The sequence below is a fragment of the Phycodurus eques genome, chromosome 20 (assembly GCF_024500275.1).
Source record: "Phycodurus eques isolate BA_2022a chromosome 20, UOR_Pequ_1.1, whole genome shotgun sequence".
NCBI classification, from domain to species: domain Eukaryota; kingdom Metazoa; phylum Chordata; class Actinopteri; order Syngnathiformes; family Syngnathidae; genus Phycodurus; species Phycodurus eques.
In genome coordinates, this window is record NC_084544.1 from 5,085,697 (window position 1) to 5,103,477 (window position 17,781).

Here is a 17,781-nt window from a genome sequence, read left to right on the forward strand (position 1 = left end):
TGAGGATCATTGTGTATACTGTATATGTGATTGTGTATGCGCCAAAGGGAGGCGAGGAAAATACACTGGCAGCCCTTGGGGTTGAGAAAACTTGATTCTGAAACCATTTTGAAAGCACACGAACGACCTTGAGGTCCTCGTAGCCGGGAGACGCTGTCCTGCACCAATCTAATTCAACTTCTCTTCTCATATCTGCTTTGGAGCCAGCAAGGAGTGAGGGAGAGTAGTAAGCAACAGTGGAGTGGGTCTATCTGTCCAGTAGCTTATAAAATGTCCATTACAGTGTGCTTCTATCAGTTTGGAGCGTCCCAGATGGACTCTGGAATAAATGGACGGCACCAGAGAGCTATAAACTCAGAATGAATGTATGGCTGAGAAAATTGTCTGTGATTGTTGGTGGTCAGGAAAGTTTACTTCCATAACATTACACTGCACTGGAACAAATGACAGAAGTCCACAGCAAACAATGACATGCCACTTCTTTGTTTTTTTGTTGTTGTTTTTTTTACTTAACATAGCAGTTCTCCCATATTACCACAGGAATTTCCTTGCGACATTTGTCTTAAATCCCGACTGTAGTCCAACAAAGATATCCGGAGCATTCCAAAATGCTTCGCCACACAACATTTCTTTGTTTATTCACCGCTGTTTGTGTGCGCTTTACATGCTCTACAATATGCAAGCATGTTTGCACGGGGACTGTCCCTACGCTGTTTCTCTAAGGCTGATCTACTGTGCTTTGCTCTTTGCATTGAGTTTAGAAGCTCAGCGGCGAAAGTGACTTCATCCGACTACATGTTATAAAATGTTTGTCAGTGTAATTCTTTTGGTTACTGCCTGAACAATGTCTATAGCTGCTGAGTCGGTTCAAGCATTATTCTGGATCATCGCAGTCGGGCGAAAACCGTGTATGTCCAAATATGGTCAATTTCATGTTTTTTCATCCAAATCGATACTATTGCTCTGTCCCCACGTCGTCTAATATTTTGATGCATTAACCTTAATCTAAAGTGTTGAAATTTGTTTGAGAACAAATCTATTAATGCTCTTGGATATTTGAACTGTTCTGAAAAGCGTCATAAAGCCCATCTCTATATCATCTCCCATGAAATTACCTTTACTCCCAATAACACTTTTACAAAAACTTTATTTTTTTTTAAGTCACCACTATCAAAGTAAAAAAACAAAAAAAAAGTTTGCCTTGCCAGTCTGATGCACCGCATCACCCAATCACTGTCACAACTACATTGACTTCACAGGGTTCACAAAGACAGTTCGTACACTAGTAAAATCCCAATAGCTGCTGTTCGGATCCTTTGCTCTCCAAATGAGCCTCACAGTGACACACAACACAACTGGAATCTAACATGGCAACCAGTTCATCAAAATATGTCTTTGCAGGCATCATATTATTTATGGCTGTCATTATCAAAGCTTGTAGCTACACTTAAAGCTTGTCAAGTGAACTTTTCTCAAATGGATCGCTAAACTTGTACATCAACAAACATGCTGCAAGACTGCCCTACATTTGTATGCTCACATCTTGTTAGCCTTAAAAATAAGTATAGATGAAACAGTATGAAAATTACACACTACAACTATAGTGATCAAAATAATCATGGTTATCAAATAAATGTAAACTGGACATACATATACTCGATTTATGTCACAATGTAAACTGAGTGTCAATCTTTTTTCATAATGTATTCATCCATACATTAAAAAAACATACCATGTGTATTGCGCGCAGTAGCTTAGAAGTTTCCCCTAAAATTGTCTTTTGTGTGCTTTTAAATCAATTTGCAGAGGAATGAAAAATATTCTCTCATGTCCAGAATTGCAGAGGGAGATAGCACTGACTTTCCACTTCCACTATACTTATTTAAATCAAAGACAATCATCCAGTTTCACCAAATGTTTGACAAAGCAAGGTATAGGGATCAGCAGATCTCTGCTTGATCACACCCAGGCCTCCATTTTTGCTACTTCTGACAGTATTTTTAATTAAGCTTTCCAAGCCAAAATATTGAATTTCTGCATATCTAAAATGCACACACCCACACCCACACACACACACACGCACACACACACACACATACACACTCACACACACATATTTATATTTAAAAACAAGTTAAATGCTATTGTATCATGACAAAAATCTAATTCATTTATAATCCGTGGATTATGCTTTTAATTGAGTCATGCACTCACCATATAAATAAATAAAAAGAAGTACAGAGCTGAACATTTCTTATTTTCTTGCAGATGCATATGATGACGACATGAAGGTGAAGACGCAAAGACCAAGATCAGCTGACCAGCCAGGTGTGTTTCAAGCACAAACAGGTGCGTGATGTGTTCACAGCCAGATAAGATGACCCAGAAAAGACCCAAGTTTGTCTTTACAATAATAAGTGTCTGGAAAAATTCTATTCAAATCTCTACAGTATTTACGTTCACTATCGAGAGTTTGCCCACATTAGCCAGCCAATGTTGACCATTTGGCATTTGCGAATATGTCACCATAGTTGAACAGAAAGATTGAATTATTTAACTATACATGACCTAATCTATTAAATATAAGAACGAAAAAGTCAAGTGTTTATGTGACGTGAGCTGTGCTGTTACATACGTGACATTTCTCATTATTCATGTTGGAAGTTTGACCTATATCTGAACAGGTTGACCTGCACCTATGAGCTTGCAGTCATACTGTGCGCATTGACACACACACACACACACACACACACACACACACACACACAGGTCCATATTGAATGCTCCTACTGTGTGCATGAGAAAGCCCCTTCTGTCAGGGAAAACCCCCGGCTCTCTCTGTCTAGTCCTCTCTTGTGCGTTCCTCCTTGCCGCTCCCATTCTTACATTCCTCCAGGCATCGGAGATGAGCTTAAACCCTGACTCACGGCATGTTAATGAAGATGTAATGCGATTAACGGACATGAAATTAATTTGATTTCCTCCGCTGCCACGTGATGACGCCTCTATTAAAGAACATGGTGGTTGGAAAACAATTCCGAGAGGAGTGGAGAAGACTTAATACTTAATCATCTCTTTCGAGGGAGGAAGCAAGATGGGACAAAACATTTTTTTGAAGAATTGTATCAAATAAGTGAAGCCATGGTAAAAAGTCAATGTGTTTGTACTTAAGGATATGCATATGCATACAACAGCACCCAATTGGTCAGAAAACATTGTGAAAATGAGATCTTACTGAAGTGAAATCAAATTGATGGATGGTGGATGGATGGTCACACAAATATGGGCGCTTCATTCCAAAAACGCATTTTCTTCCAACAATGTAAGATAAGTCCTTGTCTGCCCTACAAATGACTGCATTACTTTCTTTAGCGTTGGAATGAATAAACAAATACAACACTTCTCAACATGACGGTAGATGAGTGGTCTGCCTCACAGTTCTGAGCTAAAGGAACGACTCTTTTGTGTCTGGCTAAAGTGCTGAAATTTTTCCAAGAGCAACTGTCCTTCCTTGAGATAAAAGCTACCCCCTGTGTTCAAACCTGCAGGCGACCCCGCAGCTGAGGAATGGTCTCAGTGGAGCGTGTGTTCTCTGACGTGCGGACACGGCTGGCAAGTGAGGACGCGCTCGTGTGTTTCGTCCCCTTACGGTACACTGTGCAGCGGTGCCCTGCGAGAGACGCGCATGTGCAACAATACGGCTTCCTGTCCCGGTGAACCAGGGATAATAAGCTCAGGTATGCCCATGGGCCACCTTTCATCCTTGACCTTCATAAAAATGTCTTTGAATTTCTACGTATTTCAAGAATGTAAGCGAATGTAAACGTTCATAATCCACGATCAGAAAATTAATAGGACATACAGAACACATAGAGGCCACAACATTTTGCTTTGCCAGACATGGTCATTGATAGTCACAGTCCATCCATCCATGCATTTTCTGAGCCGCTTCTCCTCACGAGGGTCGCGGGCGTGCTGGAGCCTATCCCAGCTGTCATCGGGCAGGAGGCAGGGTACACCCTGAACTGGTTGCCAGCCAATCGCAGGGTACATACAAACAAACAACCATTCGCTCTCACATTCACACCTACGGGCAATTTATAGTTGTCAATTAACCTACCACGCATGTTTTTGGGAAGTGCGAGGAAACCGGAGTGCCTGGAGAAAACCCACGCAGGCACGGGGAGAACATGCAAACTCCACACAGGCGGGGCTGGGTTTTGAACCCCGGTCCTCAGAACTTTGAGGCAGTCGTCCACCGTGCCGCCATATATTCACAGTCAAGATATCAAATTGGTCACATCAGATTGAATTTTAATGACTCAAAATAAGATTGATGCGTTTAGATAATTTACTAATTTTTATGTATTTATTTTAGCTGATGTTCTGTCTTTCATCTTACTCTTCGGGGCAGAAACTGTGGAGAGAAATTAAATACCAGGTAAAGCAATTAACCTCCCACTTGGAGTTTATATAGTAGTTCCCTTATTTAAAAGTTGTGGAAGAAACTGTTTAAAATCTGATTGACCATGGTACAGTTGCTGGCACAGCACATCATGCAGGTTTGGTCAATGTACTGTATTTGTTCATTGAATTACTCAAAAAAAGCACTTTTGTTAGCTACCAGTTACAATTTTTGTGATTTTCCACTCTTACTACAACATTGAGGCAGATTAGAAAATAATTTGAATCATATTTGTTGATCACAAAGTGATTGTGTCACTGTGCTATATAGAGAGAGAAAAAAAGCCACGCAATCCTTCGGCAATATGACACATTTAAGGTCATCAAGAGTTCTTTCTGTCTTTTCTTGTTGCACCAGCTTGGCTTCAGATTAAACCAAAAATACTTGTTTTCTTTTGTTTCTGAGCTACTACATTCTGCTCAGTGATAGTGAAGCCATCGCGAGACACTCTCTTAATGTACAGAAATAACCAGCGCATGATCGAAAGATGTCCTTGAATCTGAGTAAATAGACACAACGGTAATTATTATTACAGCTACTGTAGAGCTGAGCAAGCATAGGGTTAATGAAGGTAGAGTTTATTTTATGCCCGTTTAAGTTTTATTACGTACTTTGTTTCTAATGCATGTTGCCCTCTCCCAACATTACATGTCTCTGATTTATATTTGTACTGTACATCAGTTGACAACAAAAACTGTGTTATAGCTGAGAGTAAAATTGTACAATTGCACTCCACTTCCACTTCCAAGTAGACTCACAGGTGGATGCATCCTAATCCCTGTTCTAAATTGACACGCTTTGAAGTCGTCTACTTTTGATCGAATGACCCAGTACGCGTTAATGTCAGATCTTCTGAACAAGACTTAAAAGTCAGCGTCACAGTTGTTGAGTGTCAGCTTCTAAGCGTGTGGGCATGGATGCGATGCAAGGGATTAGAAGTGGCCTTTCTCTTGTTTATGTAAGATTTCTGCAGCAATGCACAGGATGTAACATGAATGTCTTTGCATAAAATTTATGTTCTTTATGTGACTGCAGTCCAAATCTGCACCATAGCCCTGATTGTATTGTAACCCCTGCTATATCTTCAGTTGGCTGGATTGAGCACTCAAGATGTTCTGTTCAAGTTTCAACTTCTGAATTACCCTGCTTGAGATCTACATACTCGCCACCTCCTCACATATTGCACTTGCCTCACTATTTATCGTCTTTTAGTCGTGCTTTTAACCATCCATATTAACACTATAGGTTTTCTTCCATCTAGTGTGGTATGGACTGAAAATATCTGCAAATTAAGCTTGCTCTGCCAATAAATTAGTCTCATTTTATGCAAAACTGTTGCGTTTAAATGGCGAAATCAAAAGTTCTTAAAAGTTGTTCCTGTGGCTACCTAAAACTAATTAAGGTGTAGAGTCTTCCTGATGAAACACTGTTGGAGATTTGCAAACTTTATTTAATTTGTTCTACCACTTCTGCCAACAGTAAAGTACTACCTATTGTTCTTGGGATCTGTGTTTGTTCTTCTGTTTTAATGTCGAATGACAGTGTCGTACGCAGCTTGTGCTCTATAAACATGATTTTATGTTATGTATTATTTCCTTTTTGTAGATTAAGGTCCACCGTTGGCTTATTGGTGTGTATTTAAACATAATTTACATGATCAGAACTTTTTTTTTTCCAAGCATGTTAGGATTCAAGAGCTAAAGCTCCACCCAAAATTCTAAAAAGGAAAAAATAAATGTTTTTTCCCTCCTTGTCAGTGCATATGCTAATCTTGTTTTTTAAATTCAAATCCGCCAATGCGATTTGTATGGCTAAGTGTCTCTGTGTTGACATTAATATTCTCAGCCGCTCCTTTGATGGGATATTGGCTGCGGTGTTGTTCCATTTATTATTTCATTATTTTGATATGCTTCCATTCTGTTGGGGTGGTGGGACACCCCAGGGGTGGCCTGAATGGCACGGCAGCATATTCAGCTAAATGGGGAACATGGAGGTGGTAGCAAAGAGACGTCAGTGCGTTTATTGAGCTTGATGTAATTGACTTTTAAAAATAACCCTTCAGCCAGAGGTAATGTTTTCACTCGCATATGTTGGTGCATCTTTGTGAAGTCTGACAGTAGGGTAACCCAAAACGAATGGAACACTTTCAATTAAATTTTCTGGAACATTGCACTTCAACCTATAAGTGACTTCATTAAATGCTGGTGAGGATCCAGATCAAATCAAGTTTTATAAATTGTTCTTTAAGGTGAATTCTAGGGCATTTGCCTGGATTTCTGACTAATTATGAAAGCAAATCAGCCATTTTTTATCTTTTTTTTTTTAAACACCAGATTATTGAGTGCAACATGTGTTTTTGTGAGTGCCTTCTTCCAAATGATATATACAGTAAGATTCAGTCTCGATTCACGTACTTCCCATGAACAAACCGTGGTTCTTCCTTCCGAACGTGACCTGCTCTGTCCAGAACATGAAATATTCCAAGCCAACATTAGTTATTCTGTTTCATATGTATTTACTCTCAACAAACAAGCAAGGCACACAAGCCCAGTACCCCCCTCCACCTTCCAGATATCCCGAGGTAAAGAGAATGCACTGTGCATATTTTTAACAGCATTTTTGTTGAAATATTTTCCCTATGTTTATGTTTGGATTTTGACTTAGTGAATACTATTGGTGAGTTGTAAGTGTAGGTGGATACGTCTGTGGGCATCTTCGTGCACGTGATTGCGTATCTGCATGCAACATCTCAGAAAACTGCCATGGACAGAAAAGCAATGAAGTGTGAAAGGACATTTTTGCTTGTTTTGTTATTTCCCCCCCACCATGGGTACAAATCCATATTTAAGATGAAACCAAATCAGTTTAGCTAATGGTACTATCCTTGTTAAAGCCAAGTAGGCAGTAAGTGGTCGAGCAAATAAAATATTTTTAGGCCCTTCTCTCTTTCATTTACAGTATAACGCTTCAATTCCTCAAAGCATGCAAAGTCACGTTGTACCATTGCTTCTATTGTATTTAGGTACTGCTGATTTGCCATAGATTCAGTTACATTTAAAACACGGACTAAAATAATGTTGTATTATGCAGTACATGTCTCTGGGTCAGTGCGTAGTCAAACGCTGCAGCACCACAGCTCCGGTAATCATTCAAGCAATATAGTGAGACTCAGTGCAAGGATGCAGTAACTCATGACTACAAGCAAATGGTGAGCACAAGCACATAAATAATGCAGCATGCTGTGCTTGGACCCTGCATTAAAATGCTGGTAATGACGGTTATCTAGGGTTAATATGATGCATGTGTCTTATTATTCGCTAGTTGCCTCACCTGTTAGTGATGGCAAATTACAAGCTTATATCTTAATAATGTATAAGTAATTATATGGGTACGTTTATTAATTGAATACATTTTGAAGCTGTGTAGAGTGCCCACATCTTAATTATATGTAACCTGAGTCTGATTAGGGCTGTACGTGAATGCCATGCTATTTAAAGTCTGCATTTCTTATGAGAGTGGGTTAGTTGGGACATTTTAGCTTTTCTTGCTTCATAGATTGTCTCAAAACCACAGACCAGAAGGAGCCATTGTGACAGCTCATCTTATTCTCTTAACAAGCAATAACATTGTTAGAATTTATGTGAAAAAATAAGTAATTGACACACCAGAGGGGTGTTGTTAACAATCATGCCTAATTTGAATAATTAAAAAATAAAATCATGAAATTGGGAAATATGTGAAACCCTGCCCCACTGTAAAATGGATGCTACATCATCAGCAAAAATATATCCACTTAATCCCGCTGGTGGCTCAAATACATCCCACCTGTTTCGTCGCAGTGCTTTTCAGCGCCACAACAACGGCCACACGCAAGCGCAGATTCTCGGTCCAGGTCGGTCTTTCCCTCCTCGCTCTTCCGCATCCTCTCCATGACCTGCCTGCACTCGTAGCCGACAACGAGGCGCTCTAAAGAGGCCACTCTGATCGTCATTAAAAAAAGTATGGCAGAAGACTGCAGTGACTTAAAAATGATTTGTTTAAATCTCTGCCTCCACCATTTACAGAATGTAACCACTGAGTATCCTTGCAAAATGCCACAATCACATCTCTCATCAATTTAAAATAGAAAAAAAGTTATTCTTAATCATTATACCTTATACCTACAAGTCCACTTAAAATCTTGATGCCTAGATTGAATATCTCACTATTTATTAGCAGCTCCTATGATTTAACTGCATACTTTTTAATAGCACTATCTCTCTGTGCCTGCAACTGCTGCTCATTTGAGTCTTCTTTCACAGAGTAGACTTAATTATTTATTGCTATGATTTATTTAGCTTTGCTCAACAAGACCAACTATCTTTATCGTCAAATGTTCCTTTCCCTCTTTTTCCTTTTGCCCAAATGTAGTTTATCTCCATTAAATAAGGCACATACATCTTTTTCTTTATTTGATTATTTTGAACAAGCATGGTTTATTATTGAGGCTGGCCCGAATGTTTCGGAAAGTCTACTGAATTATTCCACGCATTCATTTGTGTGCACTTTAACTTTGGACACTGTGCAGCCATTGCTGCATGGTGGAATTGGACACTGCAAAGTTAAGCTCAGTGATCATTTGCAACACAAGAAGAGTCTTGAGGTCACATTCATTATTGACAATGTTTTTGTGCAACTCCACAGCTCATTTATTCCACTTGCATTTATTTCAACAGCTACATCTGTTGCTAAAATTAGATGAGATGCACAAGTAGGAGGACAACTTTGCAGAACACACTAAGAACAGAAACATTTCCTTCCTTAATTGGTTGGCGGAGTGCCTGATTAATTTGAGTCTTTGTTGCCCTTATTCGGTAAGTAATAGTTTTAATTATATCACAACTCAATCTGCATTAGTGCATGGCTGTGTCCATCCCTGGCCTCCATTTCTTTGCCAGTTCTCGGAATGTACCCATTTCATTTTATATCTGTCATATCGACTATATTTCTCTCAATCTCAAACATCGTTAATGCTTGTGATGCCCCCGCCTCTTATCCCGCCCTCATTCCTCATCCCCATGTTGTGTGTTTGCGCGTGCATTTGTGGGCATTTGCAGTGCATGGACTGTGGCACGAGTGGTCCTCATGGAGTCTGTGCTCTGTGACTTGTGGGCGGGGCTCCAGGACTCGAACCAGGAAGTGTGTGAACGAAGGTGGGGCAGTGCCTTGCGGATGGCCCGAGACGCAGACCAAACTCTGCAACATAGCAGTGTGTCCTGGTTAGTACCATGTCCATTTACATGTCACCACCAGTCGAAGTCTCTCCGTCTCTCTCTCTCTTTTAAGTTGCAATGCTATGTGCACGTGTATCTAGGTATTAAAAAATATATATATTTAAAAAAACTCCATTCCACCGATGTTATTAACAAATATCTGTCCACACACAGTATAAAAGAAGTTAGAAGCTTGAATAAAAGGCACAATAACAACATTGTCAAGTCGGAGAACGATATTACAAATGTGGGCCTTCAATAAAAAAAAAGTTACAAAATAGTGTTAACAAAATAGCCTACATATAAATAAATTAATTAACCCAGTAGATATCAACACAGATATCAACACACTTTCACAATCTGCTGTGGCTGCGTCCGCTGACTGCGCTGAAACCACGCCCCCTCAATCAAATTCCACTATGTCTAGCATCTTTTTTTATGCCAACACATCCCCTACATGTTTGAGCAGCCAGAATATATCCGATTAAAGCCTATGGTGGCTGGAATATATCCCATGAGTCGTTGCGGGGGCTTTCCACGCTACGACCAGAGGTGCTAGCCACAAGCTAGCTCACGAGTCAACAGGGAAACTGTTGACTTGCGTCCGTGTCGTCACCTCCTCGCTTGGTGTTGTGTCAGCGTGTGGGTCGACATAACAGACTTTTCAGGCGGTACACATTATTTAGTCTGTGGCTCACACTACATGACAGACTTTGAGCAAATACTTGGTGCTATTTATATACACACAATGCTTACAACAGTAGCCTGAATAATACAAAACGCATAACACTTGGGAATTCAAATAACAACATTGAGCTGTTGTGTAAATTGTGGCATCCAGGGCAGATGCATTTTTGGGATGTAGGCACAGCTCGCAAGTACATTTTTTTGTTTGTTTTTAACTCTGTTTTTAGCTTTTGCCTGTAAGCACCTTTTCTCCTTAAATGCAATCTTACTGAATGTTTTTTTTTTTAAAGATAATACCTTGTAGTACTCACTTGATGTTCAAGTACCACTTCAATAGAAATAGCTACACTTGGACGAGTACATGTTTTCTCCCTTTTTGGAGACCAATATTGCAAGGTCATTCGTCACTTTTTGTTGACGTGAATGCGGCATACCCGCCGATCATTCCTGCCTGCTCACGTTGGCCACTTTTGTGCCATGCCCTCTCACCAGAGTTTGAATTTCCATTTTCATTCATCTGTGAGGTGTGTACACGCTCACTCAGGCATCCTACAGGACCGAGACTGATAAGAATTTAGTTTTCAATTCTTGACGTTGTGTTCATGGTTGGCTCGGTTTGGATTGCGCAGCGCATCTACCATGGCGCTCTTCTGCTAGCTCTAAGATTACCTATTAGGCCTGCACCTTGTCAAGAGCCTCACTAAATTGCTAGCACAGCCCCATCTAATTATTGTGTCGAGGGCACATCGGGACTACAAATCTGATTGAGACTGGCCATCTGAAAGATCTTTATTAAGCTGCCTTTGGTACAAAATGGGTCCATTCCTTTACATTCTGAAGAAAGAGAAGCTGCACTAGCACTGTAGCTATGATAGAACTGCTTTATACTTGTAGATACCTTTGTTCTGCAGACAATTAAATACCAGCCCTGTTAAGGAGGATAGAACTTCCCAAAAAATATATTTTATACGTCACACTACACTTAATGTACGTGCATTATCTGTGCCCTTTAAAAGACATTTATTTTAAAAGCACTGACATTAGACTGGAATAAAATGTAACTTCACAAATCTTTTTTTTTACACTGAAAAATAGTTCTTTTTTTAATCTATCTCTGGAATAATAGTGTTAATGGATGTTCAAGCTTTTGCATAAAATTGCATTTTTGAGTCATGCAATCTGTTATGACTGGAGCCTGCCATTGCTACTAAATTTTAATGATCTTGCTGTTTATTACTGTTATAGCTTTTAATTGACAAATAGCCAGATATACTTAACCATCAGCATCTCAAGTATGTCTTAATAAGTGTTTCAAAATGCTGCTTCTGTAATGCTGTGACGTTGGCGAAAGGCTTGTACCTATTGGTGGCTTTAAGGAAATGGGTGCGGAATGTCATGCTTGTTTTAAATGCATACTGTGTAAAGCCTTATTAAACCAATGTGCGTTTTAAAGTTCAAAGACAGAGCAGTTTTGAAATGATGAATAGCAGCATTTTGGTGCCCATATAATGGTGCCTTGGATCACCTTTCTCTCTGCGTTCTCTGAATACATACATGCATGTCATAATAAATGAACTGCAGAACGTTTTCTACATAATACCAGTCTTAATTGGCTTCCTCCTGTTTAATCTCTTTTAGCAGCATTGATGGATTAATTGGAAGACTTTTGCATCAACTAGACACATGCAGATAGACACTGTATCACTGATGACTTGTTTCATTTTATTAAGATATCAGATATGGTGTTAAGAACCACTACGTGTGTCGGGTTTGTCTCAAATGTTTTAGTGTTTCTTGTTTAGATTTACCTCTCAGAAGCTTCTTGAATTTGAAGTGCAAATTTGTCTCAGTGATCGAATGTTTTGAGGCTTATCACACACCAAGCTATTCTAATGGTTTCAGTTCCTGATGTGAGCACATTTGATTGCTTTGGATTAATCTCTAAAAAGATGCTTCGCAGTTAGCAGGAGTTCTGTAATTCACAGTTATAATCATTTCACATCTCCAGCAGAGATGCCTCAGCAAGTTTGACCAAATAATCCATCAAAACTGACAATTGCACCCCGGCCCCGCCGCTATCCCTTCAGTGTAACAGACAAATATGTTTACTACATTTTTTCACTTTTCTCTCGCCACAATATACGGTATATTTTTCAACTGATACAAGATTTGAAAGTCCTTAGCTCAGACTATTGTGCTGTTGTTCGCTTCCACCAAAGTGTCTTAAATGCTCAATTGAAGCTGCTTTTTGCAATTGAGTCACTTTGAGAGTGATGTGTTATCGTAAAATAATGTTTACATTTCAATCGATATAACTAAATTTATTTTTCTTTTTGTAAAATATGACAAAGCCCAGACAAATCAAAGCAAGCGAACAAGTACATGGAATTTATTTCACTGTGAGTGCTACCAACACTGCAACACATTTTATTATTGTTTGTCTGAAGGTGGTAACGACAGCACAGCTTATGTGCTGTAAAACAGCGTATCAGGCGGTATGTACATACAACATACAGTAAATACATTTAAAGTAAGCTATATATATCTATATATATATAGATATATATATATCTCAGGCGAACATCAACTTAATATTTTTAATGCTGCATTTTTTTTCACAAGCACCCGTCTCAATTCAGAGATTGCTGTTTGGTATCCAAGGAAAAAACTAGATACAAAATGAACATCGCTGCTTAGATTAAACACCAACATTTACATTTTGAGCACTCGACCTGCTGCAATTTAAATAATCTTAAACCAAATGTATTTGCATGTTTTTGATTTTTTTAATATATTTATTTTATTGAGATGATACATTTATTTAATTCTTTTTCAGCATCCTACAATGTGAAAATCCTAAAACCGTTTTAAAATAAATTTTAAATAAATAATCCATTCCCAAACAAGCCTCCATATTGTCTTTGACTTCCACCTCCGGCTAAGCTCCTACTGCTAGTCCACAGCATTTTTTTCTTTGACATTCAAAATTACCCAATTTATTATTAGCTTTCAAGTCCTTGTCAAACCATCTCGCCTTGATCACTGTAATTTTCTTGGTGGGTTTGGTTGTGGGGGGGTGGGGGCATTTCATTTGACAACCCGCTTACTCCAGCATTGCTTTCTTTTCGAGCACAGAACAGTAGTGGGAGCTTCGATTGCATGTCACCAGACTTTGGTTAGGCTCTTTGGTCTTTGTGGATCATTTGACAGGCAGTACTGGATTGCAGTGAACGTATTTTTAAAATATATCTATTAATGCACAAACACCAGTCAAGAAATGAAATTGTCATCAACATGCAACACGCTGCGTGAACTCTTTGAATCACAACATAAAAGGAATTGTGAACAGCTTTTTCACAGCGGATTTAAATATTGAACATGTGCTATGTTGTAAATGCTATTTATGGAAAATAAAATAGCACCTGCACTCTATTTATTCTTTCTATTAACCTGTTTTCAAAGCCATTTTACTTTAGAGATGTCTCATCTTTGCTCTCTCGTCTCCACCCGCCCCCTCTCGGATCTTTTTATTTTTATTTTTTCCCAATTTCCACATTACCTCACTTGCGTGGTGCCAGTGGAGGGCAAGTGGTTGGAGTGGGGCCCGTGGTCAAGATGCAGCGTCTCCTGTAACACGGGCACCCAGCAGAGGCAGAGACGCTGCAGCTCATCCGTGCACGGCTGGGCCGAGTGCAAGGGCCCCCATCAACAGAGCAGAGAATGCACCAACCCTTCATGCGCTGGTAAGGCGTGCTAAATCATTGCTTAGTATTCGCTCTCACACTCTCTGCCATTATGCAAGCATGCAAGTTGTATTATCTAAAGGCATCGCATGGCGCGCTCTGATTTGTGGGATGCTGCCATTCTCGGGTTGGATGCCAATTTGGCTTGCAGCTCTGTTTCAAGTGGGGTCCTTGAGGGGAAAGAATACTAGTGTGTTTTAGTAGTCGCAGAATGGGCTCTTTGTGTCTTTCCTCCATTTAAATGATAAAACGCTTAGAATTGTAACCCAAGAATTTACTCTCAGTACTCACCATGACTCTCTTTCTTTTCTTTTTACTCATTATCTAGGCGGAGGGAACTGGGGGAGCTGGAACCCCTGGAGCCTCTGCAGCAAGACATGTGACTCCGGGTGGCAGCGGCGCTCCAGGACATGCGAGGGCAACGGGGAGCAAGGTTACCCATGCGAGGGCTCGGCAGAGGAGGTTCGGTCCTGCAACGAAAAGAAGTGCCCCGGTTAGTGGCTCTTTTGAGACAAATCTGAAAGGATGCATGACATATTATTTTGTATGTACATTCATGTACATTCAAACCACTGCGACGTAGCAAGGAACTACATCATCATTATTTGCAGCATCGCAATTGCAGTGCTGCAATGGTTTGTACATACCATTTGCTGACATGTACTCGTTTTAGCCTTATTTTGTTATTTTGGGTAGGCTATATGTGTTTTTACTGCACTCTCCCCGCTATAATTTCTTTCCATTTTGTGTCTGCCATGTTGAGGGCGCCATGCTCATTGTAGCATCAATTTGTGGTGTGTTAACCCTGCAGGAAAAAGCATGACTAAATAAGCCTACAAACATTTGATTTCCGACATGGTGCAAGCTCTTAGTGGGGCTTCCATTACACCTCTTTTGTTTAAAAAAAACAAACTCTCAAGGCACTTTGACCCGGAGACAAGTTGGATTTCTATTGGCATTGCAGGGTGAACATCATATCATCTTCTTTTCCCTCACTTTCTTTCCCACTTTCTCTCTGCTCTCTGTCGTCCCTCTTCATCTTTCTTCTGCATAGACTCTGCCAACACCCATCTGCCCGCTTGGAATATCTTCAGATAACTCTCTTGCGTTTGTTTCATCAGGGTTATGAAAGAGGGGGTGGGAGGGAACGTGAGGGGAGATTAAGATGAAGTGGGAACGAGATAGTGTACCGGGGCAGTGACACTGACAGGGAGCACTCAGCTATGTACAGGGGAATGGAATTGGGAGCAGCTGCAGAAGAACACTGATTTGAATTTCATTTTTTGAGTGTCTTATTTTTTGTTATCACGTCTGCCTCACAGTTGGGAGGTTCTGGGTTCAAATCTGTAACTCCTGCAGTTTCCATGTTCTTCCTGTGCAAGCATTGTTTAATTGCATACCCTAAACCAAATTCTCATATCAAAAGACCTCCTGGTAAAGTGAACTTTCTTTTGTGAGCTCAACCTGACTTGACTATATTTTTTTCTTTGTACCTCACTTTCTCTCCTGCAGCTCCTCACGAGATATGTAAAGACGAGAACCTCCTCACTATCTCGTGGAAGAGAGCCTCAGCTGGCGAAACCGTGTACAACAAGTGTCCAACAAACGCAACTGGTTGGTCCATCAGCATCATCCCCATTCACAATCTTTATTTTAGCTTGAATATATATTGAGCATGTACTAGCAATCTTAGATATTCAATCAAATCATGCAAATTGAGGGTTAGGTTACTCTTCGGAATGTGAATTATTGCTATTACTCAACATATGTCAAGTGAAAAAAAAAAAAATCTCCCACAGTGAAGACATGGAAAATATTGAGCCAATGTTTGTGCCTGTTCCTTTCAGGATCTGCTAGTCGTCGTTGCACGCTGGACAATAATGGAGTTGCTTTCTGGGGTCCTCCGAGCTTCGCCAGATGCGTCTCAGTTGAATATAGATATTTACATATATCTGTAAGTTCTCAGTTAACACATACACACACACAAACACACACATTCTGGAATTATTCTCGCATATCATGATTTACATCAGCCAGTGAAAAAAATTCTGTCTTTCCAAAGTCACAATCAGAGAGGCATTGTTTTAGCATTGTATTTATTCGTGTGGCGTAGTAGTAGAACTGCACACGATCATACTGTCCAGTGTCTAATTTTATAGGTTAAATAATTTCTGCTGCTTTACGTCCTACCATCAAACATTTATGAAATGAAGGGACATCTGTTAATAACATAAATTAAAAAAAAACTCAATAACGAAGGAACTCTCAAAGTTTACTCCCAATGGTGTCTTTATTGTCGGATCTCCAGTATCTATAATTAGCTTTTTCCACAGCTTTCCGCTCACACTTATCAATTAATGAACATAGCTAATGAATGTGTTCATCAGCAGACCATTTCCCTGCTCCGTGAACTTCCACCTTTCCCTCGCCTCCATTATGGCAGAGGAGATTATAGGGGCCCGGGTTTGGAGTTATTTGGGGGTGGGGTGTGTGTGTGTGGGGGTGGGGGGCTGTTAGAGATTGTGAAGTGGAGGACTTGATTGCACTGTTACCTTCTGTTCCAACCTTCCATTAATACCATGAGTCAATAATTAATTTTCTGTGATTGATGTTATCTTCTGTTCTCGCTCTTTTCCGCTCACTCTGCATTTCACACCTCACATATGCACACACACACACACACACACATACACACACACGCACACACACACTCTGTCATGTTTGACTTATTCCTTGCAGTTGTAACAAGATGCAATTTTTGAGAGAGAGTGCTTCTGGCCTCTTTTTGACTTGCCGATTTTAAGCACAGGCAGGAGAAATTGCCATGTACATATTCATGATCCTGTTTTGCAACACCTTTTTAATGTCGGTTGCATCTGCAGTGGTGAAAACGTGCCAGTTCTGTTCACTTTTTCCCTCACTGTCTGCCTCTTTCTCATCTAAGCTACGAGAGCATCTCGCGAAGGGTCAGAGGACCCTGGCTGGGGAGGGCATGTCTCAGATCGTAAGAAGTCTCCTGGAGCTTTTTCAGAGGAGGAGCTACTACAGTGGCGACCTTCTCTTTTCCACGGAGATCTTGCGAAATGTGACGGACACCTTCAAAAGAGCAACATACATCCCAGCTCCTGACGACGTGCAGGTAGGCAAAAGCAAACAAACCACATCAGAGATACAACTCCTGATATAACATCAATTCCTGTTGCATTCAATGTAGAAACAGTTTCATGGAAGGCATATATCATGGCACTACCTCTGTTTATTGTGAGGATTTTATACTTTTTTCACCCCTTGTGTTTGTAAGATGATTGAAAGATAGTTACTTTTTAAAAACAATTATAACATCTACAATATACTGCAATATCGCTGCAAGACTTTCAATATGATGCAAGAAAAATACTTAATAAGATGAACACTTAATTTATTTCAATATATTGTTTTGTCTTTAGAAATTCTTCCAGGTAATCAGCCACATGTTGGACATGGAAAACCTCGAGAAGTGGGAAGACGTGCACCAGGTAAAGCCTTTCATTTGCTGTGTGTGCGTACGTGTGTCTTTTTCACATGAACATTTTGCCATTAGAGTCATTAAAACACACCTGTTCACGCCAAAAGAAGATGAATTGTAAAGTCTTTT

At 40.0% G+C, this 17,781-nt stretch overlaps 1 protein-coding gene across 16 annotated transcripts in view; it reads left to right on the forward strand.

Annotated features, from left to right (window-relative positions):
- The window catches only part of adgrb2 (adhesion G protein-coupled receptor B2), a 143,042-nt gene that overhangs the window by 61,353 nt on the left and 63,908 nt on the right, over positions 1-17,781 (forward strand). For 14 of the 16 annotated variants that reach the window (XM_061665685.1, XM_061665690.1, XM_061665689.1 and 11 more), the window contains 9 exons: positions 2,269-2,349; positions 3,549-3,737; positions 9,562-9,723; positions 13,983-14,147; positions 14,476-14,640; positions 15,660-15,761; positions 15,995-16,101; positions 17,092-17,286; positions 17,594-17,662. In XM_061665685.1, the coding sequence (XP_061521669.1) occupies positions 2,269-2,349; positions 3,549-3,737; positions 9,562-9,723; positions 13,983-14,147; positions 14,476-14,640; positions 15,660-15,761; positions 15,995-16,101; positions 17,092-17,286; positions 17,594-17,662 (1,235 nt within the window). The remainder of the gene's footprint in view (positions 1-2,268; positions 2,350-3,548; positions 3,738-9,561; positions 9,724-13,982; positions 14,148-14,475; positions 14,641-15,659; positions 15,762-15,994; positions 16,102-17,091; positions 17,287-17,593; positions 17,663-17,781) is intronic. The other 2 variants (XM_061665688.1, XM_061665695.1) reach the window with 2 other exon arrangements.